Below are 27,996 nucleotides of genomic sequence, written 5' to 3' on the forward strand. Positions count from 1 at the left end.
TATTTTTTCCCCACCAATTGGTCATTTGATTATTTCACATCAGATCTTTCTCAGATCTGATTGGTCAAATGACCAAATTGGGCTGCCTGTCGTAAAAACACAGCCATGGGGACTCGCCATCAATCAGTGCTACTTGGGGATGCGTCTGCCTCACGTTCTTCAAAAAGATCGATGACTGCAGTCAGTGCACCCGGGTTTTTGAGAATTGGACAGATGTCTCTGTGTGACAGACACAAACATATTCACAGCTGTTGAAATAAACAAACTAACTAGCAATCCCTTAGAATATATATTTTTAATCGAGCCTGTCAACATAGCTAGCTAGCTACTACAAAATAGTATTACAAGAATGCATGTTCTTTAGAATAGAGCGCTAGCATTGCGAAGATGGCTAGCTAGGTAACACAGCACATAAATGTAGCGCTAGCTAGCTAATCTTATTGCGGTAATCTATCATTCACTGCCTACCTGATAAGTATTCCTTTGCTTGGGAAATCAGGAAAATGTTTTGTGACAAATTCTTATTTTGCTTCTCTCGTGTGCACTGCCATTGCTAACTGCGTTAGCTGCCTGTCGACTCTTGTGTGGTGTGGATCTTGAGGCAAAAAGTCAGATGCCTGTTGGTGTGACAAAATCCGGGTCGTCACTAGTTACCACAGCCACAAATCAAATGTTAAACCTAACCCTAACTACACTGCCAACCGCATGCTTAACCTTAAATTAAGACCAAAAAGCTAATTTCATGAATTTTTACGACATAGTCCCTTGACTTTGTAGATGTGCTATCTAGTGGAAACCCCCAAATCAGTGATGTTCGTTGACTTCGACACATCGATTGGATTTCCACTAGATTCGACAGCCACAAAGTCAGAATTGGCTGCCAATATCGTAAAGATCTGACAACAAAAATGTGCTTTTGGGTCGTAATTTAAGGTTAGACATACGGTTAGCAGTGTGGCTAAGGTTTAAAATAAAATGTTCAAAAGATACATTGTAGAAATAGGCTGGGTTTAGCCATAATTTTATTATTATTAATTAGAATAATTCCTCTCATAATAGGCTGGTTCACAGACTTACCCTGTACAAGATCAACAGCAAACTCCATCATCATTTACCATCCTCTGACAAGTTCCATCCTCTCAAACCATGAACTGACCCTCTCCATCTGCAGAGTATGCAGCATTCAAAGACTTGGCCTCTATTGGTTGACCTGTCATGATATATTGCTTGTTTATTTATGAAGCTCTTTGAGATTTATATTATAAAAAGCGCTCAAAGTTTAATAAATTATTATTATTAAGACTGACTGTGGAAGCAAGTGACGACCCATCGGTTGACACAGAAATCTTTGATCTGTCACACACTAAAAACCATCTCATAAGAGATGAAAGACAAAGTTGGATCAAATGTTTTAATTCCAGTTGGAGAAAAAAAAAAGGTTTTGCCCTATTTCAATAAGTCTTCCACAATAGTGCATAAGTAAGTAAAGAGAGAAAAACATCTACATAGATGGCATCATAAAAAAAAGCAGTTGCAAATCAGCTTCATTCTATTAATAATCATATGGAACTCAGACAGCATTCGTCCCATTGTTAATGTCCTTCATTCAAACCACATGCTGTTCTGTTTCAACATTACAAGTTAAAAACTAATAGAAATTCAAGTTGAATTCCTGAAAATGGCTCTTCATCAAGGCAGCATCTTCGCTGACATCCTCCCTTTTCCCAGGGTGGCTCTGAAACAGATAGCTAGTGTGGCCAGTCACACTTCCAGGGCTGTGACTTGGGTGCTTTAAGGCATTTTCCTAACTTTTCACATCCCGGAGGGGCCCAGTTCTGTTAGTGAAAGAACCCACAGAAAACATTCTTATACATTCATTCACCTGAGCTGAACATGATTTACATTATGTTCTCCAAGGAAACCACATGGGGGAGCTGATGCTACACATCTCACATTGATGTACAAACAGTGCTTTAGCAATGAGCATACACAGCAATGTTTCTTTTTAGCTGTTTTGTAAAAACCAAAACCAATGAGACAAACACTCCCTAATTTTTCCAAAAGCAGCTAAAGTCCACAAAACAGTTGCTGGGACAAAAGGTCCAAGAATCACACTGCTGTGTTTTTCCAAAATAACAATAAGAGAGTCTATTATTTTACAAACAAAGGGAAAGAAAATAACTCTGGTAAACAAATCTGAAATTGTGTCCACGACGTTTACTGAAAGAATTCAGCGTTGTAAAAGATAGAGAAAATGAGAAAAGGTGTCACTACAGCAAGCACTTCCTCAATGTATTTTCTAAAATAATTTTCTTTGAGAAAGAACACAGTGATGTTAACACCGAAAACAAAAGCCACAGAACAATAATATGAAATCAAATGTATCATGTGAAACAAGTTTGAAAAATATGATACATGGGGAATGGACATTCTGTGAAATATTGATCTTACCATGACAGCCATGTCACACATATTGAGCTGGGGCACACCTGGTACCAGACCCTTCTTATGCTTCTCTACCACTGCTGTGATCCGACTCAGTGCATCCTGGTACTCCTTAGTCACAGCACTGCAGAGAAACACACAGATGTAAGCAGTTGTGCAAAACACTCACCACACATACAAACATAAGTCAGGCAATATTGGCATATGGCCACAACATCTAGAATTACAACAGCACAGTAAAGGCATGCAACCACATCTTGTATTCACACACTAACACACACACACACACACACACACAGATTCACCTAAAATGTCTGAACAAATGCACAAGGCTCTCCAATCAGAGCGTGGTCAAGGACAAACACTCAGGTTTTCGCTTTCTTCCACACACACCACACCAATGGCGTGGTTATACAATTTAACACAGAGAATAGATGTCGGTCACAGCATATAGACAGATGACAGAAGGTCACTGCTCACACAAATGCACATTCACACACAAAACACAGCAGGCCTACAATATAGACCAGTGTAAAACAATCTCTGTATGATTAGTAAAACATTTTCTCAGAAATCGGTTTCATAAATCTGCAGCTTAGTCTGTGCTCTGCAGCCTAAAATGACTATCTATTATCATTGTATGACACCTGCCTGCCTTTAAACAACTGATATAATCCATAGCGAATGTACACTAATGACTGAAACGCTAGTTTAAAGCCGACAAGCTTAACTCATACGAGAGCCTTTTGATAGCAAACACACCTATCAATTCATGCACAAGTGTATACACGCACACACGCGCACACACACACTGCCCCTTCGGGGCTGCCCTCAGTCAGCAGGATGGGCCATGTTTCCCATCCCCTGTCTCTCAATTATTCTTGTTGGACACGGCGGAGCACCTCTGTGCATTATTCTATTCAGTGTGTAAAACGCAGAGGCCCTGAAGTGTTTCAAAGGAACACTGCTCTGTCTGCTCTCAATAGGACCTGTAGGGTTAATGGGCTCTGTGTGTTTGGGGGGAGTGGGCGGTTGGTGGCGCGACACGTGGATAGACAAATATCACCAGTGCAATTACACCCATAATACAGTCGCAAGCAGCACCTGTGCCAGCTCCACCCCCCCCCCCCCCCCCCCCCCCGCCCCTCCCCAAAACCAGCTCTCTGATTGGCCCCTGGGGAGGGTGTGCGCGTGTGCGAGGTGAAGTGTCAATTAGTATAATAACCCCAGGCCCTGTCCGGCTCACCCCCCCCCCCCCCGAGGGCAGTGGGGCTTCCGCCACACAATAGCACCTGCTCCCCCCCTCCCTCAGTCTGTGCTAGTCCTATATTCACACCCTCTGCTCTCCCACCTTCACTACTCTACTGCTCCAGTGTTCCCCCACCCCAACTCATCCTTTAGGTCCTTAACAAGGCCATGGCGGTCTAAACTTACCATCTGCTCTCCGCCTTGGCTTGCTGGTTATTTCTTATGGTTGTGTGGTGACGCAATACTGTGCAATGACTCAGAATCACAACATACCACGGCCTTGATCATATCTTTAATGAGTAAAGGTTTCTATAGAAACAAGTGTTTCATTTCAGACAAAATTTCACTATGTATGTATTTGAAATCACAAATTCTGCTTCATGGACCAAAGACAATATCTTGATCAAAATGAAGATTTCAATACCATCCTATCTGTTTCTCTGCTCTGTATTGATCACTGTGATTCGTTTTCAGATAACTTCTGAAGCTGCTTTATCTCACTAAATATTAGAACCATACATCAGAGCCAGACCAAACGCAGTCTGCAACACAGGCGGCTGGTGGCACCTTAATTGGGGAGAACGGGCAAATAGTAATGGCTGGAACGGAATCATGGAATGGTATCAAACATGGTGGTTTCCATGTGTTTGATTCCATTCCATTTACTCCATTCCAGCCATTGTTATGAGCCGTTCCCCCTCTCAGCAGCTTCGTGTGGTGTGCAAAGTGTACACTCAGCCCTTTTTGAGTTAAGACTATTCTTTGTCTATGCATTGAGCACCCTAACCCTAAAAATATATAGATAAAAACATGTTTATTTCTCTCCTCCCTCTCCACAAATAAAGAAAACTCCAGTCAGCACAGCCTCATTATCATTACTAGAACCCTTAGCTCACTGGTGTTAAAGAAAAAACTGGAATAATAATAATAATAACGCTGCATGCAAATGAACTCTTTTGATTTATAATGCATGACACCCAGGGGGAAGGCGGCATTGCTCAGGTGTGTCACTACACTCTGATTAGTGATTCATAACCCCACTGGTAGAGCGAACCCACACACACACAGGCAGGCATCAAGCAGAGGGAATTGAAGAGACAATCAAATACCTCAGCCCTTTCTCCTCCTCCTGTGGAAATTGAGCAATTCGGGTGAAGACTATTGATTGGGGGCTGAAGTGGTTGTCGGCAGCAGATGAGGCCAGAGTGTGCAGGGCTGCCTGCTACATTAGCCCGAGGCAGGCTGGGACTTAAGTGCTCAGCACAGGGTGACGAGGGCCCAGGGGAAGTGAGCCGGAGCAGCAGGAGGCAGGGCTAAGTCCAGTCCCACTGGGACACAGGCAGGGAGAACTGGGCTGTCTTACTATACACTGGACCCAGTCAGCAACACCTTCCCACTGATCTACTAACCACAGGAGTCATCTACCACACCAATAGAAGAGGACCAATAAGAACAATTTCATGTGCTCATGTACAGTCTGAAAATTCACTGACAATCGGAAAAATAAATGTTTTATCTAAATGTCTCACAGCGGTAGAATGCTGATCTCTGTGTGCTTGTGATGGTCTTGTTATTGTACATCAATGAGAAACACAAAATATGAAATATCCTAACTCTGAAATTAATGGAAAAGCATCTTCTGTATTCCCCTGGATTCCTGCAGCAGGTCTCTAGTGAGTGTGTCCATGTATCCTAAGAGGCTGGGACAGTGGAGCGACTGCCTGGGCAGCGTGTGTTACTGCTGTAGTATCAGCCTGCCACACAACTGAAGGTATGTGTGCAGACAGGCCCTACATCATCTTAAGTGGCTCTTTAGGTGCAGACAGAGATTAATGATGGCCAGCCGGTCCAGCTGGGTGCCCAAGGAGCACATGGCCAGCAGCCTGCCTGACACACAGACAGGAGAGAGGGAAACAGAGAGAGAGAGGTGGTGGGAGGGAGGGCAGTGGGTGTGGAGGGTGGCTGGGTATCATTACTGGGGCTGGAGAGATGGGGCTGGAATATTGTGACCTTACAGACCACCCCAATGACCCCCACCCACTTGGAGAGGGGAGAGGGGACGCAGGGTCCTCTCTCCAGGTGCCAAACCAGCTCCTCCTCTCCAGAAGTCTGGGACAGGACCAAATAAACACTTCAATGCATTCAACAAAACACTGCTATAGATTTTTCTGTTTTTAATTATGCGGAATGAATAGAAGAGAGCCGAGATGAGATGGGCTGATCAAAAACAACATGAATGTTTAATTATTCCATCTCCCTTCAAGTGAAAAAAGGAGTGTGGGAGAGATTAGGAGGGGAGAGTGATAAAGTGAGAGAGGAAGAGAGAGAGAGAGAAAGAGAGAGAGAGAGATGGTAAGGGAGGGAGCCAGCCAGAGGGTGTGAAACAGCCTGGGGGACAGGAGCTAATCCGACTGAAGAAAACATTAAGGAGAATGAAGACGGATCAGAGAGAAAGCTAGATAATAGGAAATTGTATTCCCTCATCAAATCATTATGAAAACTATATGAATGTGTGTCACGCTTTTGTTCATCTATGAGTGTCTTTGCCGATAAAAAAAGTGAAGTAAAAAAGAATAATGCCTCTTTTGTACTCAAGGCCATTTTTGTCCACATTTTTACACCATCACTATTCTAAATCAAAACTAACGCAACACCCAACTGTTTTTTTTACACAATTTTAACTATAGATACGGAGTCATGTTCGATTGAACACAAAAGTCCATTAAACAGCACTCTCGATTTATACAAGAACAATTTGTCTTGCAATTTTAACTTCTGGCAGTGGGTCTGAGGCAAGAAAGCGAGCTTTAAAGAGCTATTTGCAATCAAAGAATAGCGTTTAATCAGCCAGTCTGGGGCTGCACAGATCAATCTTCAGTCCTCACCGCGCCTCTTTCCCACAACTGGATCAGTATTGACCCTATAGATCCTGTCCACCAACATCCCACAACCCCCTCCTCCTCTGCTCTTGTCTTCTCTTATTTAACCAGAGACATGCTGTTTGCTGAGCTGTGTGGAGATTGGCTGGCCAACACCAAGCCCGGTCTATATTTCCCTTGCCTTTCACTTTACGTTCAGTACACCAGGGAATCTTTGTTTGTTTTAGTGAGCACTCACCTGATAGAGTATTTCTCCCCGGGGTCCCGCCCCAGGTGGAAGATGAGTGGCTGCATGGTGTGTTCCTGTTGGGTGTGGGTGGTCACGCCTGCCACCTCTTGGCCTGGACAGAAGTTAATGCCCTGTTAGAGTGGACACACATACATACACAATATATCTTTAGCTCCTAAACGCCCACTTCATAGAGGACAATGGAGACTGTGGTGGTAACAGATAACCTACTTCAACTGACCCTGAGAAAGTGCCCTTGAAAAGAAAATGCAATTAAAAAAGACAAAATGGATGGCAAGATGCATTGTGCTGTCAATGATGTCCACCTACAGACCGACCCAATCACTGCACACCTGACCCTGATGCCGTCTCTCTGTTTGAAGATATGGAGGAATCTGTGCAAGGGAGCTGAGTGTAGATGTGTACAGTACATGGTGTATAGTGTGTGTGACTATATCTGTTTAGTATATAGTATCATGTCTTCCTCACCTCAAACCTGTCAACATGTTCTCTCTGCCCTGGGGCTACGGTATGCCTGTGACTGTTACCTACAGTTGAAGTCGGATGTTTACATACACCTGAGCCAAATACATTTAAACTCAGTTTTTCACAATTCCTAACATTTAATCCTAGTACAAATTCCTTGTCTTAGGTCAGTTAGGCTCACCACTTTATTTTAAGAATGTAAAATGGCAGAATAATAGTAGAGAATGATTTCTTTCAGCTTGTATTTCTTTCATCACATTCCCAGTGGGTCAGAAGTTTACACACACTCAATTAATATTTGGTAGCATTGCCTTTAAAATGTTTAACTTGGGTCAAAGGTTTTGGGTAGCCTTCCTCAAGCTTCCCACAATAAGTGGGGTGCATTTTGGCCCATTCCTCCTTACAGAGCTGGTGTAACTAAGTCAGGTTTGTAGGCATCTTTGCACACACACGCTTTTTCAATTCTGCCCACAAATTTTCAATAGGATTGAGGTCAGGGCTTTGATGGCCACTCCAATACCTTGACTTTGTTGTCCTTAAGCCATTTTGCCACAACTTTAGAAGTATGCTTGGGGTCATTGTCCATTTGGATGACCCATTTGCGACCAAGCTTTAACTCTCCGACTGATGTCTTGAGATGTTGTTTCAATATATCCACATAATTTTCTCCTCATGATCCCATCTACACTGCTCCAAAAAATAAAGCTTACACTAAAATAATACATCCTAGATCTGAATGAATGAAATATTCTTATTTAATACTATTTTCTTTACATAGTTGAATGTGCTGACAACAAAATCACACAAAAATTATCAATGGAAATCAAATTTATCAACCCATGGAGGTCTGGATTTGGAGTCACACTCCAAATTAAAGTGGAAAACCACACTACAGGCTGATCCAACTTTGATGTAATGTCCTTAAAACAAGTCAAAATGAGGCTCAGTAGTGTGTGTGGCCTCCACGTGCCTGTATGACCTCCCTACAACACCTGGGCATGCTCCTGATGAGTTGGCGGATGGTCTCCTGAGGGATCTCCTCCCAGACTAAAGCATCCGCCAACTCCTGGACAATCTGTGGTGCAACGTGGCGTTGGTGGATGGAGCGAGACATGATGTCCCAGATGTGCTCAATTGGATTCAGGTCTGGGGAATGGGCGGGCCAGTCCATTGCATCAATGCCTTCCTCTTACAGGAACTGCTGACACACTCCAGCCACATGAGGTCTAGCATTGTCTTGCATTAGGAGGAACCCAGGGCCAACCGCACCAGCATATGGTCTCACAAGGGGTCCTTGGATCTCATCTCGGTACCTAATGGCAGTCAGGCTACCTCTGGCGAGCACATGGAGGGCTGTGCAGCCCCCCAAAGAAATGCCACCCCACGACTGCCCCACCGCCAAACCGGTCATGCTGGAGGATGTTGCAGGCAGCAGAACGTTCTCCACGGCATCTCCAGACTCTGTCACGTCGGTCACATGTGCTCAGTGTGAACCTGCTTTCATCTGTGAAGAGCACAGGGCACCAGTAGTGAATTTGCCAACCTTGGTGTTCTCTGGCACATGCCAAACGTCCTGCACGGTGTTGGGCTGTAAGCACTGTTTGATTTCACAGAAGTGTGATTGACTTGGAGTTACATTGTGTTGTTTAAGTGTTCCCTTTATTTTTTTGAGCAGTGTATTTTGTGCAGTACACCAGTCCCTCCTGCAGCAATGTACCCCCACAACATGATGCTGCCACCCCCGTGCTTCACGGTTGGGATGGTGTTCTTCGGCTTGCAAGCGTCCCCCTTTCTCCTCCAAACATAACAATTGTCATTAGGGCCAAACAGTTCCATTGTTGTTTCATCAGACCAGAGGACATTTCCCCTAAAAGTACGATCTTTGTCCCCATGTGTAGTTGCAAACCGTAGTCTGGCTTTTTTTAAATTGAGGTTTTGGAGCAGTGGCTTCTTCCTTGCTGAGCGGCCCTTCAGGTTATGTCGATATAGGACTCGTTTTACTGTGGATATACAGTTGAAGTCGGAAGTTTACATACACTTAGGTTGGAGTCATTAAAACTTGTTTTTCAATCACTCCACAAATTTCTTGTTTACAAACTATAGTTTTGGCAAGTCAGTTAGGACATCTACTTTGTGCATCACACAAGTCATTTTTCCAACGTATAATTCACTGCATCACAATTCCAGTGGGTCCAGCATCTTCACAAGGTCCTTTGCTGTTGTTCTGGGATTGATTTGCACTTTTCGCACCAAAGTGCGTTCATCTCTAGGAGACGTCTGCTTCCTGAGTGGTATGACGGCTGTGTGGTTCCATGGTGTTTATACTTGCATACTATTGTTTGTACAGATGAATGTGGTACCTTTAGGCATTTGGATATTGCTCCCAAGGATGAAGCAGACTTGTGGAGGTCTACAATTCTTTTTCTGAGGTCTTAGCTGATTTCTTTTGATTTTCCCATAATGTCAAGCAAAGAGGCACATAGTTTGAAGGTAGGCCTTGAAATACATCCACAGGTACACCTCCAATTGACTCAAATGATGTCAATTAGCCTATCAGAAGCTTCTAAAGCCATGACATCATTTTCTGGAATTTTCCAAGCTGTTTAAAGGCATAGTCAACTCAGTCAACTTGACTCCAACCTAAGTGTATGTAAACTTCCGACTTCAACTGTATGTGGCTACTCTATCTGCCAGTCAGAATGTGGGGCCATGGCCTGTTACAATTTTCCTGACGACCCCCAAAAGTGTGCAGGCTTGCTCCCCTATTCCCCCCCCTCCCTTCTCTGGTTTAGCAGCCTGCCTCTGACAGAGCCTGATTGAGTCACAGCCCCCTCCAGACCCCCTGGGGAGACCTCTCAGGTGCCCTTGTGAGCAACACGACTAATATTGAGAGAGCACTCATCTGTAAGGCACTCTACCGACTCCCCTCTGGGACCACAAGCAGCCTCGCTCAAAGGAGCACAGGCACACACACACACCTCACTTCAGTACACTGCATAGCGCACTATGATCCAGACTTGCCCACATAGTGTCCTGAAGCAGTCTCTGTGCATTGGTCTTAGAAATGTAAAAGAGCCTAAATCCCCTTGAACTGTGAGAAAGCCCTTTTAGTCTGTATCCAAGAAAAAGACACAGCAGAACTCCATATCTCTCATGGTATTAAGATCGTACAGCAATGTTCTTTTAAAGATGGAGTAAAGTAGCCAGCATTATAAGATGAGGGGAGGAATCAAGGGACATAAAATGGAATGCAAAAGTAGAATTTTGGTTTCATATTTTCCTCAAAGAAAAATATTATATATAGAGTCATATTAAATGTATGCTGCTCACCAAAGACCAGGCCGAGCAGATAACATCAGACACAGACCGTTCCCATTCCCAACACATACCTCACACCATCCAACAAGAGTGTTTGATGAAATCCACTTAACCCTGTGAAATGACTAATTTTGCACATCACCAAATCTCTTGGATTTTACCAGAAAAATCACAGTAGAGCTCATGGCTATTAAACCATAATTGAATATCAAGTACAGAAAGACACACCATCCTTGTTTTATTTTTTACTTCACATAAATAGTAAATGCACAACATTACTTACAACTGGTGAGAAAATAGTAAGCTTGAATGATGGATCAACGTTTCAGCACAATATTCAGACCCATTTAAAACCGCTTGAAATAAAGAGTGGTTTTTCTGTGTGATGGATGTTCTCGGGTGAGATGTGAAGGTCTAGGGTCATTGTAAAGCTCTGAGTGCATGCTGCCCATTCTGGTGAAGAACCGACACATTAACTCTCAGAGTCACAGCTTTGGAGACCCAGAGCCTCCCCTTCAAACCATCTTTTGCTCGCAGACACACACATTCATGGACACACGCACACATACCAATCGATAGGCAACACAGGCAATCAGACGCCATTATTTGTGAAGTTCCACTCCAGTTCACATGAGCTGATAAAGGAGGCTGCTATTGATTCAGCGGCCCTCTAGGAGAGAGCAATTTAAGCAACCGATGGGGCATAATGCAAACTTGCATGTTTGAAACAGAGGTTTCTGAGGGAGAGGAGCAGGACATATTTTAAAGGGTGCCTCAAGAAGGAGAGAACACATTCTTACTTCTCAGGGCACAGGAGGAGAGAGCAGGATACTCAGCAGGAGGAGAGAGCAGGATACTCAGCAGGAGGAGAGAGCAGGATACTCAGCAGGAGGAGAGAGCAGGATACTCAGCAGGAGGAGAGAGCAGGATACTCAGCAGGAGGAGAGAATGCTCCACCAGTGACAGCCAGTGCTGATTAATGATAGTACTTTGGTGAAGTGGGGTGTCCTCATTAATATTCATTAGCCACTGATGTACACAACAGCCACTTGATGAGCTGTTTTCAAGATAACACTGACTACCAAATGTGTGTTTTTATAGAGCACTGTGGATGGCTTGCTGAGGATGTGGGGATGAAAGAGAGAGAGAGACAATGAGAGATAATCTACAGTCAGAGAGAGAGCGAAATACACACTACAGTCACTAAGAGGGACTCACCCGGTTAAACTCCTCCCACGAGTTGCTCCACGTCCAATAGTGGGCCTTGTAAGGCCCAACCCTGACTGCCATCATCTCATTGCCTCGGTAATAGAAGATGGGCCTGTTGGGTGTGAAATGGGATTGGTGACTGCTGGATTCCTGTGATAAGCAGCAGCCCTCTCTCAGCTCCAGAACCCCCCTCCCCCTGTGCTGCAGTGCCTGGCCCTCCCACCACCACGCTGCCATGGCTCATCCCATTATGTGCTTGGTGGAACACCTTATCCACCAGGGTGGTCCCTCTCCCTGGGCACCAGCCAGCAGCCTCCTTACAGGGGGCACCGCCGCCGCTGCTCTCCCAAAGCCTACATCCGCCCGCCCATCCTACAGCAGGGGCACAAACTCCCAAAGTACCGTGACCAGCAGAGGGCATAGCTGACCTCATAGCCAAATCCTAACTTCAGACTTGCATGTGATGAAACTCATATTGAGTGGTCCATGATTTTGCTGGTCAAAGTTCAAGTTATGTGTACCAACCAAGTTAGGAGGGCAAGTATACAAACAGTATACAGAACACATCATATTCATCACCTTATCTTACATGAATGAATCCCTCTGACAGGGACATTTAAGCCTCTTTCAGCTGCGGGTTCTAACCTGTTGATGAGTGTGTTGTTATGGAGGACAGGGCTGAGGTCCAGTCCATCTATGAGCCTGTCATCTGGAACACTGAGGCCTGCCACAGACAGACTGGTGCTGAACAGATCCATCACAGTCCCCAGCTGTTGGCTCACCTGGAGATGGGAGAAAGAGTCCTTGTATTGAACCGTAACACATTGGAATTCAAATCCAGATAGAATCACATTGTCTATGGGTGCTGACATGAAAGTTTAACAGCGATTGTTGCAGGATGTTGCAGGAAGTTAGATGGCTTGCATGGGCATCCATACGTACCAGATCGATGCACAAACTGATCAATTTAATTACAAATACTAAAACTTTGTTCCCCAAATTACAACACTTTATTTGCTTTAATCAATTAATATCCTGTCAAAATGCTTGAGCGTCTCTTCCAAAGATGTGGCGAAACGCGGCAGCCTTGTGAAGCACAGTGATCAGAGCAAGGCTGGGGAGCAGAGAGAACTTCTCAGAGCAGAGTGATTCATACTACTGGGAGGCTGTGATACACCAGAAGCCTGCAGAGACACCAAGGGATCCCTCTCCATGCATGAAACCCAACACGACAGCACAATGGCCAACAGTGTGCACGCGCCCCCTATGAAAGCCCACCATTTCAGCGTATTGGGTGGAGTGGGGGTGGGGTGGGGGGGTGGGGGTGAGTCCTGATGATGCATTTCTTCAGTCTCCTCTATAATCTGCGCTCGCAGGTTTATTATAAACCTCACAAACGCCTCTGTAAATTAGGAGAAAAGGGGGAGTGAGGAGAAAGAGGGAAGATGAGGCCAGGGCTAGCGCTAGCTATTTTATCTCCCTTCCACAGTCCCTGTGAAAAGCTTTATTTTATTTATAAACTTTGAACTATTTTCAGATAAAATGCAATTTTTTCACTGTCATCCTTGATCTTCCATTCCATTCTCTCCTGAGCAGCCCTTTGAGGGAGACGGCACGCTCACAATCAGATAGTGCTATCAGCCCAGAGCAGCTGCGCCGCCATGCTCCTATCAGCTGCCTGCACACACTACCAAAATGATTTCCTTTTTCTCCCGCAGCCACTGCACCAGCCAGAAAGGGCCCCGCAACACATTCCGTTATCTGCACTCTCACGCTTAACACACACACGATGTTAAAAAAACAACAAGAGAAATCAAAAAGGATAATTAATGAAGTTGACTACCAGGTAGCACAGACAACCCTAAATCCTCAACCAAAAAAAAAGCTATATTTTTTTTTTTTTAAGTCTAAATAGTTGAGACACCATTTCATTATCTCCCATTTATTTCCATTTACACTTTTCTCTCCATTCTGTATATTTCTTTCTGTATTTACTCTTTTTGTCAGCCTTTTGTCTGTGTGGTTCTTGGTTAAACCCTGGTGGTAGTTATCTGACGTGGCAGACCTGCTATCCCTGTCTAACGCACTCAGGCTCCATGTCTCCCAGCTGATAAACACAACAAAAGGGATTGTGACTGTGGCAGCAGCAGCAGCGTTGGGGGAAAAGCCCTCCCTTTCCCCCTCCATCCCAGCCAGCCAGCCTCATCCCAACGCGGCCCCTCAGTCACCAGGGGAATGTGAACCTGTGCCCGGCTCCCACCGTCAACCTCATCTCTCTCATTCCAACACATCTCCCAAAACTCTCTCTGTCCCTCAATATTAATAACAACTAACACTTTCATTAGTGCTACGTGCAGTACAGTCACGATGGCATGCTAGATTTATCTACACACGGATTAACTTTTTGTTACTTTAATCTATCAAATCACTGTGCAATAAGACTGTGGCATTCACACGGATTGTAGTAATCGAGTCCTCTTCCTCTGTCGAAGATTATTTTAATGAGTGTGAGAATGTTAGAAGATCACTTTACCTAGCCTAACCTGAAACTGGACCAACCAAACCTATGACTCCTATCAGTGTGTCAGCTTCGTCAATGATGAGTTGATATGATATATGTATAACAGCTGTAGTTTTTAACCTGAAAACACATTTAATCTGAAACGACAACCAACGACCAACAATCCACCTAATAAAAGCGATGTGGCACGTGTGGCACGTGTGGCCGTCCATTATGCACAGCATTTATGTTCAGGGCTTATGAAACTTTTCAATGTGCCGATGAACAGAGAGATTTCAGCACCGCACAAAGCAACAGAGAGGGAAATCATCTCTTTGGCCATCCTCCCCAACAGCAGGGAGATGAAACGAAACCCATACAACAAAGCTGCTTTGTCAAAGGAGCTAGTCCCATGTATTCCTGCCCAATCCACAGAATAAAGCCACAGATGGCTTTCGGCAGGGTTCCCCAACTGGCGGCCCGCGGGCCAAATGTTTTATTACATATTTTTTTTATTGTTGAACATTAAAAAAACTTTAAAAAACAAACAAATCAGCGCCAAGTGATTTTTTATTTTGGAAATCTATAGAGTATTCCCACGCACAATAGAGATGTATGAGATCGTATACAAAATGTAAGCAAGGTTTGAAATGATTATGTTTTAGTCAAATATTATATCTGTTTGGGCTTCTTGCGGTCAATTTGCCGTCTAGAAATGATTTGTAATTATGTTCCGGCCCCCTGACCATCCTCTCAAGACAAAATCGTCATGCGGCTGAATCTAGTCGATGATCCCTGTTCATCAGCATAACAGCGGTGCCTCATCCACAACACTCTGTTCTCAGAAGTGTTTCATCTGCAGTAATTTCTCTAGTTAACCCACCAGCAGGTGCTACAGACAAACGTACATAGAGGTTGGGCTGTCATGGCACTGCACCAGCACACCAAAGACCCTGCATACAAAACTCTCCCTACCTCCCTGGCACTGCCATCTTTTCCAGAAGCAACCCTGTAGAGCACTGCAAAGGGTGCACCCTTCCCTCTCTTCTCCCAACCACCCCTTTACTTTTTTTCCTGTCCTTTATCCTGTGCGCCTGGCATATTCAGATACAGAAGCCCTCATTACAGCTCAATCCAACCTCAGCAAACACACAAACAGATTAGCCGCTTAAGATGCTCCCAATCCCCCTCTCCCTCGCCACTCTGCAGCGCTATCAGGCCACAGCACACCCCTCCGATATGAGCCGGGGGCAGGGCTTACTTCAGCCTACAGACTGCTTCCTCTGCTCGCTCCTCCAGAAAAAATCCCTCTGCGCCACAGCCCCGTGTCACAGCTGCCCCTAATACAATTAAAAGTCATTTGCAGAACGCACAGGCTTAGCGGATCAGGGGGAAAGTCTTCCTCACAGGCTCACAGAGGAGGAAGACAGGAAAGGGGGGGGGTAAGAAGATGAACCTTGCCACCTCAAAAAAGTATTTGACAAAAGTCCACACTTGCACACACACACACACACACACACACACACACCCACCCACCCACCCACCCACGGACACCCACACATTCAAACAAACAAAAAATGGTGTGTTTGTGTTTGCAATGCCAGCACCTGAGGAGAGATGAGGTGTGATGATGTTGAGGACATTGATACACAATCGAAAGAAAGAACTACAATGATATGAGAGAGACGATTACTGAAATGACTAATTGTAATTACTTTCTAATGTGGTACCTGCTTGAAAACCCAGCTGCTTACAGACATATAGCAATTCAGTGTCTCACAGCTGTGTGTAAATACCAGGAGATGTTCCCCAACTCCAGACAAGTAGAACACCTAGAACCTAGAGAGTTCTCACCGTGCCTGCTGGGATGTGTCCAGGCCACCAGGCGATGGCAGGTTCCCTCATTCCACCCTCAAACGTAGTTTCTTTCCCACAGAGAAATGGGCCATTACTGCCACCTCAGGGGACAGAAACACATCACTCACACGCTAAGCACCATGATAAAAGAGATTACTAAAACAACTTACTTTAAACATAACTGAAAGGAGCCCCAAACAAAGAAAATACCCACACATACTACTCATAGACATAAGAGTACATTACTCACATCTATCCATACAGGCATGTATACAAGAACTGTAAGAAAGAAGCATGGAATTGCATTTGTTGGTATCAAGAGTTGAGAGATGTTGTGCAGATCTTACTCTGCTTGGGGCCGGACATCACTGCGGCCCCGTTGTCCGAGGTGAAGAACACAAAGGTGTCCTTGTCGATGCCCAGAGCACGCAGCCAGGCCAGCATCTGTCCAACACTGTAGTCCAGCTCCATCACTGCATCACCGTACCTGCAGTACGCACACAAGTCATTCAAACTACAGTATCTCAGGAACTTCAAATGCACAATCCCAACTCGCCATAGACAGACATACAGGTATGTGTAGGCACTAGGGCTAGGCAAAGCCATCAACCAAGTTACATTACTCTAGAAAACATGGAGGTAAATTAGGTATTTACTAAAAATCATTTGATATTTAGCAACAAGAGTTTTCACACAAAAAAACATGGACTAAAAGCCTGTTGGGAAAAAATGGAAAAGCATTCCATCTCAGTGTGAGCCACCTATCCCAGGCACCTGGCTAACACTTTTCATCTCTGATCCATTTCTCTGTCAACAAAAACCTCATTTGGCATTCTGAAGAAATGCCTGCTTAGTGAGGCCTGAGTATTCACAGAGACTGAGAGGAATACTAAGTGACCTGAGCCCAGACGAGCAACACATCCCTTAACCCTCACCACTACCACAGAGGGGCAAAGGGGTGTGAAAAATCTACATTTAATTGACAATATCCTCAGAGCAGGAAATAGTTTTTTTCTTCTCTTCATTATTACAATATTTTTCTCATTTCGATTTTGAATCTTCATGTTGATACTGTGATTCTGTTCTTCCAAGTGGCATCTAATTCCGCTCACGTTTCCAGGTGTGAGATGAGAGATTGATCACCAAGTAGAATACGCAGTGGCTCATGCTAATGACTTTCCCCACCCCGTAACACTGCTGCAGGCACAGCTCATCCACTTCACACATTCACAAAGCCCCTAAATCAATGGCCTAAGACCCAGAGATTCAAGCAGAGTTTTAAAACAACAAGCCAGTTTGGTAAACATTGTACAAAAACAGAAATACTGTACCGGGGTAGAAAATCATCAAGAGAAATGTACTAATTAGGTCCTATGATAGCCAGATCAACAAAGCCAGCAATGATACAGGTTAATAACCAAGAGTGTCCAAACTCTCTGCTCTGGGAGAAACTCTCCATGATTTGTCAGCAACACATCACATGTCTCTGTGTAAGACTTTGCAGCTAAGTGTCATTTTCTAGATATGGCTTTATTATTGACATTTTATGATTGTAGCTTCAAGTGTTGTGATCGTACCGCCCCCTCTGGCTCTTCCCCAGGAACCGTTTTGAAGCGTAGACCGGAGCATGCGTAGCATCTGCTGCCCAGTAGAGAAAAAATGGCCGCTGGGCCATGTTTTGGTGAAATATGAAGTCAAGGCCCTCCTGGAAGGAAAGAAATTAGATTATAGTCCGCTATCAGACCAGACACCATCCAGAAAATTCACTACAAAACTGACAGAGAACAGTAGTGTAATGGTAAGATTTAAGATGAATAAAGTTCATATTCAGTGAAAAGTAATTAACACAATACTTAGCATATTATCATTTTTCCCTTTATATAATACACATGATTTCCAGTGTTCTATTTGGGACACTAATTTGTATATGGGTTGATGGGTCACTAGACTTGATAGTGAATGTTATGGATTGTTCTCATATCTGTTCATGGTGATTGGCGCCAGACTGGAGGTACAATGACAGAAGATATGGATTGTCATTATATTCTCTGACACTGTGCGATTCTGTAGCAGCTGATGTTGTGACTTCCTACCTGACTTGGATTGATTTTGACTGATTTTGACTGACTTTATCAATGACTGGTCTTTTTTCCTTCACCTGGAAATTCCTACAACAAGTAGTATTTGTAAGGAAGAACTGGGACAGACGTCTGCCACTCAATCACTTTACCTCCAAGTAGATTTGTGTAAGGTTAGATTCGCCAGTTTTCTTATCGATCCCAAACTCCTCATAGTATCTAGAAAACAAATGTAGTTCATTAGTTTCCGTGTCATCTACATAAGTACATTAGTTATTAGTTATCAATAGGACTCATTCACAACACTATTTAATAAACAATCCGTTTTATTCCAAAAACCCAGCAGCAGACTTTGAGAAGCCCGTCCTCCCAGGCTGTGATTAGAGGGAAGTTTAGAGAAGCAGATTTGAGAAGTCTCTGAAGAGCAGGGGAACTGTTATGAGATAGTACTGAAGCGTGGAACGGTAGACGCAGCAGCGCCCGCCGTCTCTCTCATGCTCGGGCTGTTCCAGGTGTCCTCACACACCGCCAACGCAACCTGCCGTCTCCTGGGTGCGTGTGTGTGCGTCTGTCCAGGCTCAGGCACGCTATGCTGATTAAACCCACGGCTAAGCGCAAAAAGCGCCCGCCTGCTAGCGCCAATGACCCCGAATACACATATGGCTGTTTTGGGGAAAACAAATGGGCGGAAAATGGAATACACAAGCGCAGCTGGTACAGAGAAGAGTAAAAAAAACTATCCTCATTCAGAGAAGCAGCCAGCCGAGCCAAACACTGAAAGAGTCCGGGAGAGAGGATTTTTATGTTTTCTGTTCTGTGTGAGTGAGTGAGAGTAGGAGTGTGTGCAGGGTGTGTGTGTGTATACCTTCCCACCATCTGAGAGTTGTTATAGACCGGGACATTAGGCCTGTCGCTGCTGTTGTAGGGACCGAAGTGGCAGTTTGGAGCACCAAACCATTCATCAAAACCATGCTCCAGAGGTAGGTGGTGAGCTCTGTGGCCAAGATGCCTTAGGCCAGGACAAATGATGGGGGAAGGAGAAACACAGAATTAGAATTGTCACTATTGTTACCACTTCAAATTAGATCCAAATTAATGGTGCCCACCACTTGCCGATGATCTTGTTGACGTAACCCTTCTTCTTCAGTATCTGTGGTAATAGAATTTCATCCCTTGAGATCCCTCCTACTATCTCCTGGGGTGTGTAGGCTGCAAAGGTCAGGGGTTACATTAATTTGTGTGGCAAAGCAGCAAGGAAAATATAACTCAAAAGAGAGAGTTAGAGCTCACCATTCCTGGCATGGGCATTGGTGGTATAGAATCCATTCCTAACTGGTAATCGTCCTGTCAGAAGTGAAGCTCTGGCTAAGGAGTAATAGGATAAGAGACATCAAATACATGTTTTGATAAACCATTTAAATGATCAGCTGAATGCTTAGTTAAAGTGGTAGAGGCTGCATGTGATTTTACATAAAGTTCCACAGTATATAACTAGTTAGATCCGGGTTAAGCAAGCATTTTATCAAGAAGCAGTGTGGCTTGGCAGAGTCGTGTTTCGGAAAACAGATGGCTCTCGACCTTCGCCTCTCCCGAGTACGTACGGGAGTTGCAGCGATGGTATAAGACTATCACTACCAATTGGATATCACGAAATTGGGGAGAAAAAAGGGGGTAAAAAATGTAATAATAAAGAAATAAAGGGAAAAAAATAACAAAAAGACTAATAAATAAAAAAGTATGTGCAAAGCTGTCATCAAAGCAAAGGGTGGCTACTTTTAAGAATCTAAAATATATTTAGATTTGTTTAATACTTTATTGGTTACTACATGATTCCATATGTGTTATTTCATAGTATTGATGTCTTCACTATTATTCTACGATGTAGAAAATAGTACAAATTAAGAAAAACACTTGAATGAGTAGGTGTGTCCAAACTTTTGACTGGTACTGTATGTATGAACCAAGTTTAGCTTTGCATTTGGGTTTTGCATCAGGCTATATTTTCAAAAAAATATATATACACTACAGTTCAAAAGTTTGGGGTCACTTAGAATTGTCCTTGTTTTTTTGAAAGCAAAGCACATTTTTCATCCATTAAAATAACATAGATCAGAAATGCAGTGTAGACATTGTTAATGTTGTAAATGACTATTGCAGCTGGAAACGGCTGAAAAATCTACATTGGTGTACAGAGGCCCATTATCAGTAACCATCACTCCTGTGTTCCAATGGCACATTGTGTTAACTAATCCAAACGGATCCTTTTAAAAGGCTAATAGATCATTAGAAAACCCTTTTGCAGTTATGTTAACACAGCTGAAAACTGTTATCCTGATTAATGAAGCAATAAAACTAGCCTTCTTTAGACTAGTTGAGTATCTGGAGCATCATCATTTGTGGGTTTGATTACAGGCTCATAATGGCCAGAAACAAAGACCATTCTTCTGAAACTCATCAGTCTATTATTGTTTTGAGAAATGAAAGCTATTCCATGCGAGAAATTGCCAAGAAACTGAAGATCTCGTACAACGCTGTGTACTTCACCCTTCACAGAACAGCGCAAACTGGCTCTAACCAGAATAGAGAGAGGAGTGGGAGGCCCCGGTGCACAACTGAGAAAGAGGATAAGTACAATTGAGTGTCTAGTTTTAGAAACAGACACCTCACAAGTCCTCAACTAGCAGCTTCATTAAATAGTACCCGCAAAACACCAGTCTCAACGTCAACAGTGAAGAGGCAACTCCGGGATGCTGGCCTTCGAGGCAGAGTTCCTCTGTCCAGTGTCTGTGTTCTTTTGCCCATCTTAATCTGTTATTTTTATTGGCCAGTCTGAGATATGGCTTTTTCTTTGCAACTCTGCCTAGAAGGCCAGCATCCCGGAGTCGCATCTTCACTGTTGACGTTGAGACTGGTGTTTTGCGGGTACTATTTAATAAAGCTGCCAGTTGAGGACTTGTGAGACGTCTGTTTCTCAAACTAGACACTCAATTGTACTTGCCTCTTGCTCAGTTGTGCACCGGGGCCTCCCACTCGTCTTTTCATTCTGTTTAGAGCCTGTGTACGCTGCTCTGTGAAGGGTGAACTACACAGCGTTGTATGAGATCTTCAGTTTCTTAGCAATTTCTCGCATGGAATAGCCTTCATTTCTCAGAACAATAACAGACTGACGAGTTTCAGAAGAAAGATATTTGTTTCTGGCCATTATGAGCCTGTAATCGAACCCACAAACGCTGATGCTCCAGATATTCAACTAGTCTAAAGAAGGTCAGTTTTATTGCTTCTTTAATCAGAACAGTTTCAGCTGTGCTAACATACTTGCAAAAGGGTTTTCTAATGATCAAATAGCCTTTTAAAATGATAAACATGGATTAGCTAACACAATGTGCCATTGGAACACAGGAGTGATGGTTGCTGGTAATGGGCCTCTGTACGCCTATGTAGATATTCCATTTAAAAAATCAGCCATTTCCAGCTACAATAGTCATTTACAACATTAACAATGTCTACACTGCATTTCTGATCAATTTGATGTTATTTTAATGGACAAAAAAATATGCTTTTCTTTAAAAAAAAAAAAAGAAGGAAAATTCTAAGTGACCCCAAACTTTTGAACAGTAGTGTATATGGGAGCTCACCCTGGATATTGTGATTAAGCCACGTACCATTTCAGTATATGATTACATTTCTAATTAACATTCAGTGGCTGAATCCTCTAATACCCTCTCCGTGGCGTTAATTCAAATAGCCAGGTATGATGCAGTTGGCTTCCTTCAGGCACTCACATCACACACACATATGAGATAAACAATTGATTAGGTCTTATCTGCTTAAATATTAATTAGAAAAAAGAAAAGGGTCGATCTATTTTGCATAACACGTTTATTCAAATTCCCAAATTAGGTATAATTAGCATATTTCAATAGTGTATTATCCCTATTAGCATAATGAGTCTTCTCCCCTCTATCACCCAGACACACACAGCTTAGGCTTCTGATGTATGCGTCACATTGTTTCAAAAGGCTTTTGAAGGATGCCTGCACCTACCACCAACCTCTCACCCAAATCCCACTTAATCACAGTGACGTTCCCATCACTGCAACTATTCCTCTTCAATGACAATCACAATATTATTGAATTGTCATCATTGATTGTTGCACTGACAGTCAGGTTCTTATGCATGTGGTGCCAATTCCTATCCATAATTGGTACCACACTAGCTATTCAGACATTGAATTCCTTACGTCTTTATAATCAGTGTAATATGTTTTTTTTATATCTATGAATTGAAGAATTGGGATTTTAATAAAGTATGACATGTATGTAGCTGACACTCACATGGAGAGCAGAGGGGGTTAGCTGTGTAGAAGTTGGGGAACAGCATCCCCTGGGCAGCCATGGAGTCAAGGTTTGGGGTTTCCTTGGAGGGCTGGCCAAACACTCCCAAATCTCCCCAGCCCATCTAAAAACATTAGAGGAACAAGCTGTCAAATGTTAGTGGATCCTTATGCTATGATAAGCAGCCTTTACATTAGAACACAACATCTCAAATAGAGTTGCAGAGAAATGGTTACCATTTCCTGACAGAGACCAAATACAAAGCATATTTTGGCATGCTGTGTATTACTGTATGTCAATATATTTCAAGTATACGTGGTATATAATCAGAGAGGACACATCCAGTCATGTCAGCATTCCATTAGAGTAATCATGCTACAGGTTTTCGAGATCCCCCTTGTCTCATCCCCCAAAAGTAACACTCCCCAAACAAAAAATGCATCAACATCTTACGTCATCCATAAGAATGATGATAATGTTCGGAGTCGACTTGTTTGAAGGAGTATCTGCCCAAAAACAACATATTAAACTACAAAACAATATCAAAGTTTGAATTAGACAGACATCCATTGCAGAAAGCAAGACGAAGAAAGCGATGAGGAAGTATCACATGATAACACATTCAGGAAGCACATGACGATTTCTCATTGTTTGCTTTCACGAGCTTTTTTAGCGCAACACTTGCGCATATTCAATTGGGTTTAGCTGACTTTACTACCCGATGTTGACACGCTTAAAAACACAAGTCCCGTTATTTTCCATGAACAGTTACACAAAATTACGGGAGAAATTGAAGTTATCTGGCTTGTCTTTAGCTAGCACACACAGTCACGTGATACGTCTTGGCAGGCACAGCAGGCATAATTCCAAGATGGCGGTATGTATAGCTGTCATCGCTAAAGAGGTAAAATGAAACAAGAATGCTATTTACATCGACATTTGATGGAATGTAATTTGCATCTATTTTTTTATGTACTAGCCTCCAATGGGAAAGGGGGATACCTAGTCAGTTGTACAACTGAATGCATTCAACTGAAACGTGTCTTCCGCATTTAACCCAACCCCTCTACGAACCTGAGTGGTGACTGTGGTGACTGTGATGCTACAAGGCTAGGTAGTAGCTTGCCAGCTGGGCTAACTAGTTAGTTAGCCAAATTGAGTATGGTTTATTTAGAACTGACTAGCTAGTTAGTAGCCTATGTCGTAGAGTTTACTTGAGATGGGAATACAATAATAATGCATCAAGTCAGACTTCAGATTAACGGTTCAGACGTAGCTCGCTATTCGTATTCAATTCATATGCAGATCAGTGCTGTTCTTCAATCTTGGTCCAAACCAAAGGTTGAGTTAAAAAAAAATTCTGGCCCAACACACCCAATGTTAACAAACTAGCTCATCATTAAGCCCTCGGGTGTGTTATTGGGCTGGAACAAAAGATTCCACATCCTCAACCTGAGGTCCAGCACCATATACATTCTTTCTGCAAGTATTTGGCCCAGTTAACTTTTATGAATTGAGGTTTTATTATGGAAGGTTGCACTAATTAATTCTCTATTCTGTTAGAATTATCCTCTGTTCATCCGAAGTGTACCCGTACAGAATGAACTGAAGTTCCACTACACGGTGCATACCTCTCTGGATGTGGTGGAGGAGAAGATTTCAGCAGTCGGCAAAGCAATGGCAGACCAGAGAGAGCTTTACCTTGGGTTGCTGTACCCAACGGAGGACTACAAAGTGTATCCTCATTTGATAAAATGGTATATTACACTTCTTTCTGCATCAATTTTTCTCCTATCAAATGGTATGTATACTCCTTTACCGACATACCAGATATGGCTATGTGACAAACTCTAAGGTGAAGTTTGTCATTGTCGTGGACTCATCAAACACATCTCTGCGGGACAATGAGATTAGAAGTGTAAGTCAACCCCTGACTTTGTATGTTTCTCTTAATGGCTTGCAGGGGATCTGGTTTTGATTAAACTACTTGACACAGTTATTCTTTCCTTCAGATGTTCAGAAAGCTACACAACTCATTTACTGATGTGATGTGCAACCCATTCTACAATCCTGGAGACACCATTCAGTCTAAGTAAGCTACCCCCACGACACTGTTACTTATGTAATGGTGTATATCAAAATTGCTATAATCATTGTGATTTCCACCTTTTTTTCCCTCCAGGGCCTTTGACAGCATTGTGTCTGCAATGATGGTGCAAGCTAGCTGATATTGTCCTCCTGAACATAATTTCCAGAAACCCTTTACATGTTGCCTCGTATAACAATGAAATAAACTTTCCATCAGAACCTCCATTTCAAATAAGCACTCAAGTGTAATTCATTTATTCATTTCTAAAGCAAAAGATAGTTGACAAATTATATACAGCGATAAACATTGCTTCAAGTACATAGCAACCACTCAGTCACTCAAACTGCCAATTGCATGTCAATATAGTTACAAAAGAAAGCCAATCACACCAAATGTTATCATTTGTGTTTTACAACAACTATACTTACAAGCTCGATAGCCACACCAACAGAATGAGTGATCTGATCAAAACATCCTTAAAAAAAAAAAAAAAAAAAGTATCTGACATGGCAAATGGCTGTGCATTCAAAAAGTTATTGGGGTAAATAATGGCACAGAAACTGCTCAAGAAATAAAACACCACCATAGGCACAATCTTTAACTGTATTAAGCAGCAAACCAAGGCTGGCCTCATCCATTTCCCCTACAATAAGAGGACAAAATGGCCATTGCAAAGTCTTTCTTGTTAGGATTAAGTTGCAATAACTTTTTATAGAGACAGTTAACAAAAGTTGCCATATGAATTAATTCAATGAGGTTGAAATCTGCTTTTCTCTCAATTTCTGCCCATTAACATGCATTGAAAATAATTTGCAAATGAGTCGAGTAGAGACGAGCAAGACACGATTTCCTGAAATTCTCATTCCATGTTGATATCAAACAATAACTTGAATCCAGACGTGATTCAGTAGTGTTGCTGCGGGTGCATGTGTCCACTGTGCCCCGGCCCAGAGTGGTCAGTGGGTGGAGTTATGAGAAGAAGGCATGGGTGCCGTTTAGGGCCCTGCTCACGGTGCTCAGGAACCCCCCAGTGTCTCTTCCCAGCTGGGGGCCCGTAGGGGTGTGGTGAGACTGACCTGGCAGGGCCAGTATTGTAGCGGAACCTGCCTTGTTGATACCCATTGTATCTGGGTGGGTGGAAACCTCGCCCCCTGGATCGAGCACCTCTGTGAATCCCCCTGTCTGTGGTGCTGATTCCTGGCATGTTGGTCCTTTTAGGCAATACCTGCAATGCAAAGGCCACAGAAACGACCTACTAAAAGACCTGGAATCATAATTAACAGGGAAACTTAATTCTGCTCAATTTATTCATGAATGTGCAACTTTGTCAAGTGTGTTTTGAGTTTAGAATTCAGGTTTCCTTTCCTACTAACCTTAATGACTCTGTCTCTGAATACCGTCTCATCCAGGCTCATGGCAGTCTGCACTGAGTCCCTGTCATGGAACTCAATATATGCAAAACTGGGAGAAAGAAAGTCGTTAACAATTTGAGTATGTGATTGTGTATAAGTTAACAGAACATACAAAATGTCCAAGAAACAAATAAAATGGGTCGTAAACCATGTAATTGGACTTTGCATTGAAACTGAGGTCCCACATGATGGGATGGATAGTTAACCTCACCCCTTGGGATGGCCAGAGAATTTGTCACAAAGGATGGTTACTCTGTTGACAGGACCACAGCCATTGAAATGAATCTCCAACTCATCTGCAGTGGCACCATACTCCACCTGTTTAATGTCCATAAAATATCATGAGTCTATGCATGAGGACCCTCGGTTACTGTGTGGATATCGTATTAAATATGAATTGTGTATAACTTGACATGAATGCTAAATGTAGACAATTAAAAAAAAATAAACCTTACATTTCCCACATAGACAGATCTGTTGTCAGCATCTATCCTTTCCTCATGGGTCATTGTATAGAACATTCCTGCTGTTTTGAACAGAAGAGAACACTGGAGCATATTGCACAGGACAGAAATTGAAAGACATCAAACACAAAGCAACTAATTACAACACCACCAAGAGGAACTGAGGACTAGTTAGATATATTTATCAAGAGGAGTTTGCAAGACGACAGCCTCATTCCGTCAGAGGAAGGGATAACCTGAAATAGAGGCTGCCGGGCCTTGGGCAATGATAAAAACCCTTCTGGAACACTGCTCGTCTCATTGGGCAATGATGAGGCTCATGTGAGCCACACCGTGTCAGGCCAGCCCAGCAGATGGGCTCAGGTGTGGGCCAGCTGGCTAGGCTGAACAGGAGCTGGAGCTCAGCTGAACAGGAGCTCACCTGCCTGGATCTGTCTCTCTGTTGCCTCATACTGCACTGCTCTCAGCCGCTCCTCCTCCTCCATCTCTTGCACCCGTGCCTTGATGGCTTCAAGCTCCTATATGCAATGGGAAATGTCAAAACATCTGAAATACGCATTGTCATAAGGGGTAGTGTAGGAATATGCAGTACGAAACCATTTTTGTTTTAAACTTTCAGACAACAAAAACATGTCTGAAATGTATGAGATGAGAGCGCCTTTAAGTTTCGGATGCCTAGCATCTCAAGTGGCCTATTTGAACAGCTGTTTTAAGTTGTTGTTTGAGGATGCAATTATATTGTTGTTCAGAACCACACTTGCTGCTGCCACATTACGCAGGCGCGCGAGACGCGCCCCAGTGGATGGATATATTGTGGCAAGATAATGCAGTTTAAACCTACAAAACTGTCATATCAATCAGGTAACATAGGTAGAACATAGACGTAACATATGTGCTGCAGTAATAATACAATAGGCTACCTGGAATATCCTTTGACCCTACGTTATGTAGCCTACAATCAATTGCGCATTCAAGAAAAAAAAACAGTAGGCTAGCCTGCAATTTGTATCACGCAAGGCCAAATACAATTATCTTATGTTTTCTTACATACCGGGTCCTCCATGTAATGATCTCCCGTGAGCTCGCCTTCTATGTACATATCTTGCCTTTGCTCCGCCATATTCAGTGCTCAACAGCAGACACCAAACCCATGCCCGCAGACGCCACTTCAATCCCCGCGACGTCGCTCTCTTGTAGCCAGTCCAGTGTAGAAGACTCCAATGCAATCGATGTTTTTTTTAATCACTTCTCCGATTTGAATAAGGTAATAAATGTAACCTATATACGGAAGTTTGTTTGGATTAAATAAAAATATCTTCCCGCGGACGGAATCTACCCACGCCCTTGTCAATAGTGTTTGCTTACCTGTCTGTCAAATATGACGAGCGGGAATGTCAATTAATTGTCACCTGTCTGTGCATCACATGGTCGTGGGCTTGCCCCATCA

The 27,996-nt window shown here is 43.2% G+C and overlaps 3 protein-coding genes across 10 annotated transcripts; 1 reads left to right on the forward strand and 2 right to left on the reverse strand.

Annotated features, from left to right (window-relative positions):
• Positions 1–276: 276 nt before the first annotated feature.
• galns (galactosamine (N-acetyl)-6-sulfatase) lies at positions 277–23,414 on the reverse strand. 3 transcript variants are annotated; one of them, XM_020478207.2, is made up of 14 exons: positions 23,038–23,414; positions 22,585–22,708; positions 19,540–19,614; positions 19,356–19,458; positions 19,115–19,258; positions 18,402–18,468; positions 17,749–17,876; positions 16,519–16,658; positions 16,169–16,272; positions 12,460–12,596; positions 11,824–11,926; positions 6,811–6,932; positions 2,452–2,569; positions 277–1,835 (listed from the first exon to the last, which is right to left on the reverse strand). In XM_020478207.2, exons 1-14 carry the CDS (start codon positions 23,152–23,154, stop codon positions 1,749–1,751), a joined length of 1,569 nt encoding a protein of 522 aa, XP_020333796.1. In that variant the 5' UTR covers positions 23,155–23,414; the 3' UTR covers positions 277–1,748. The 3 variants fall into 3 exon arrangements, 2 of the variants coding, with proteins under 2 accessions (XP_020333796.1, XP_020333800.1); XR_004206285.1 differs by having other exon boundaries at positions 1,006–1,835; positions 6,811–6,913; positions 23,038–23,282; XM_020478211.2 differs by lacking the exons at positions 277–1,835; positions 2,452–2,569; positions 6,811–6,932 and adding an exon at positions 10,819–11,724 and having other exon boundaries at positions 23,038–23,282.
• trappc2l (trafficking protein particle complex subunit 2L) lies at positions 23,335–26,552 on the forward strand. Of its 5 annotated transcripts, none has more exons than XM_031809786.1 (5): positions 23,335–23,461; positions 24,148–24,320; positions 24,415–24,502; positions 24,597–24,676; positions 24,767–26,552. In XM_031809786.1, the coding sequence occupies exons 1-5, from the start codon at positions 23,345–23,347 to the stop codon at positions 24,810–24,812; spliced, it is 504 nt and encodes a 167-aa protein (XP_031665646.1). In that variant the 5' UTR covers positions 23,335–23,344; the 3' UTR covers positions 24,813–26,552. The 5 variants fall into 5 exon arrangements, 4 of the variants coding, with proteins under 4 accessions (XP_031665646.1, XP_020333830.2, XP_031665655.1 ...); XM_020478241.2 differs by having other exon boundaries at positions 23,357–23,488; XM_031809795.1 differs by having other exon boundaries at positions 23,362–23,488; positions 24,184–24,320.
• Positions 24,912–27,993, reverse strand: LOC109886578 (embryonic polyadenylate-binding protein 2-B). Of its 2 annotated transcripts, none has more exons than XM_020478230.2 (7): positions 27,915–27,993; positions 27,601–27,827; positions 26,971–27,067; positions 26,541–26,611; positions 26,297–26,403; positions 26,047–26,134; positions 24,912–25,898 (listed from the first exon to the last, which is right to left on the reverse strand). In XM_020478230.2, the coding sequence occupies exons 2-7, from the start codon at positions 27,667–27,669 to the stop codon at positions 25,578–25,580; spliced, it is 753 nt and encodes a 250-aa protein (XP_020333819.1). In that variant the 5' UTR covers positions 27,670–27,827; positions 27,915–27,993; the 3' UTR covers positions 24,912–25,577. The 2 variants fall into 2 exon arrangements, with proteins under 2 accessions (XP_020333819.1, XP_020333824.1); XM_020478235.2 differs by having other exon boundaries at positions 26,541–26,608; positions 27,915–27,989.
• Positions 27,994–27,996: the final 3 nt, after the last annotated feature.

This window comes from Oncorhynchus kisutch, linkage group LG3 (genome assembly GCF_002021735.2).
Source record: "Oncorhynchus kisutch isolate 150728-3 linkage group LG3, Okis_V2, whole genome shotgun sequence".
NCBI classification, from domain to species: domain Eukaryota; kingdom Metazoa; phylum Chordata; class Actinopteri; order Salmoniformes; family Salmonidae; genus Oncorhynchus; species Oncorhynchus kisutch.

Excerpts from the sequence above, each read along its gene's own strand:
- LOC109886578 (XM_020478230.2), bottom strand. The coding sequence starts at position 27,669 with ATGGCGGAGCAAAGGCAAGATATGTACATAGAAGGCGAGCTCACGGGA. Across the intron at positions 26,612-26,970 it reads AGAGAGACAGATCCAGGCAG|CAGGAATGTTCTATACAATG; the intron begins GTGAGCTCCTGT and ends TGTTCAAAACAG. Across the intron at positions 26,135-26,296 it reads TTCTCTGGCCATCCCAAGGG|TTTTGCATATATTGAGTTCC; the intron begins GTGAGGTTAACT and ends TCTTTCTCCCAG.
- galns (XM_020478207.2), bottom strand. The coding sequence starts at position 23,154 with ATGGATGTCTGTCTAATTCAAACTTTGATATTGTTTTGTAGTTTAATA. Across the intron at positions 19,259-19,355 it reads AACAAGATCATCGGCAAGTG|GCATCTTGGCCACAGAGCTC; the intron begins GTGGGCACCATT and ends TCCTGGCCTAAG. Across the intron at positions 2,570-6,810 it reads GGGGAGAAATACTCTATCAG|TGCTGTGACTAAGGAGTACC; the intron begins GTGAGTGCTCAC and ends GTTTCTCTGCAG.
- trappc2l (XM_031809786.1), top strand. The coding sequence starts at position 23,345 with ATGAACAGTTACACAAAATTACGGGAGAAATTGAAGTTATCTGGCTTG. Across the intron at positions 24,321-24,414 it reads CCAACGGAGGACTACAAAGT|ATATGGCTATGTGACAAACT; the intron begins GTATCCTCATTT and ends CCGACATACCAG. Across the intron at positions 24,503-24,596 it reads GGGACAATGAGATTAGAAGT|ATGTTCAGAAAGCTACACAA; the intron begins GTAAGTCAACCC and ends TCTTTCCTTCAG.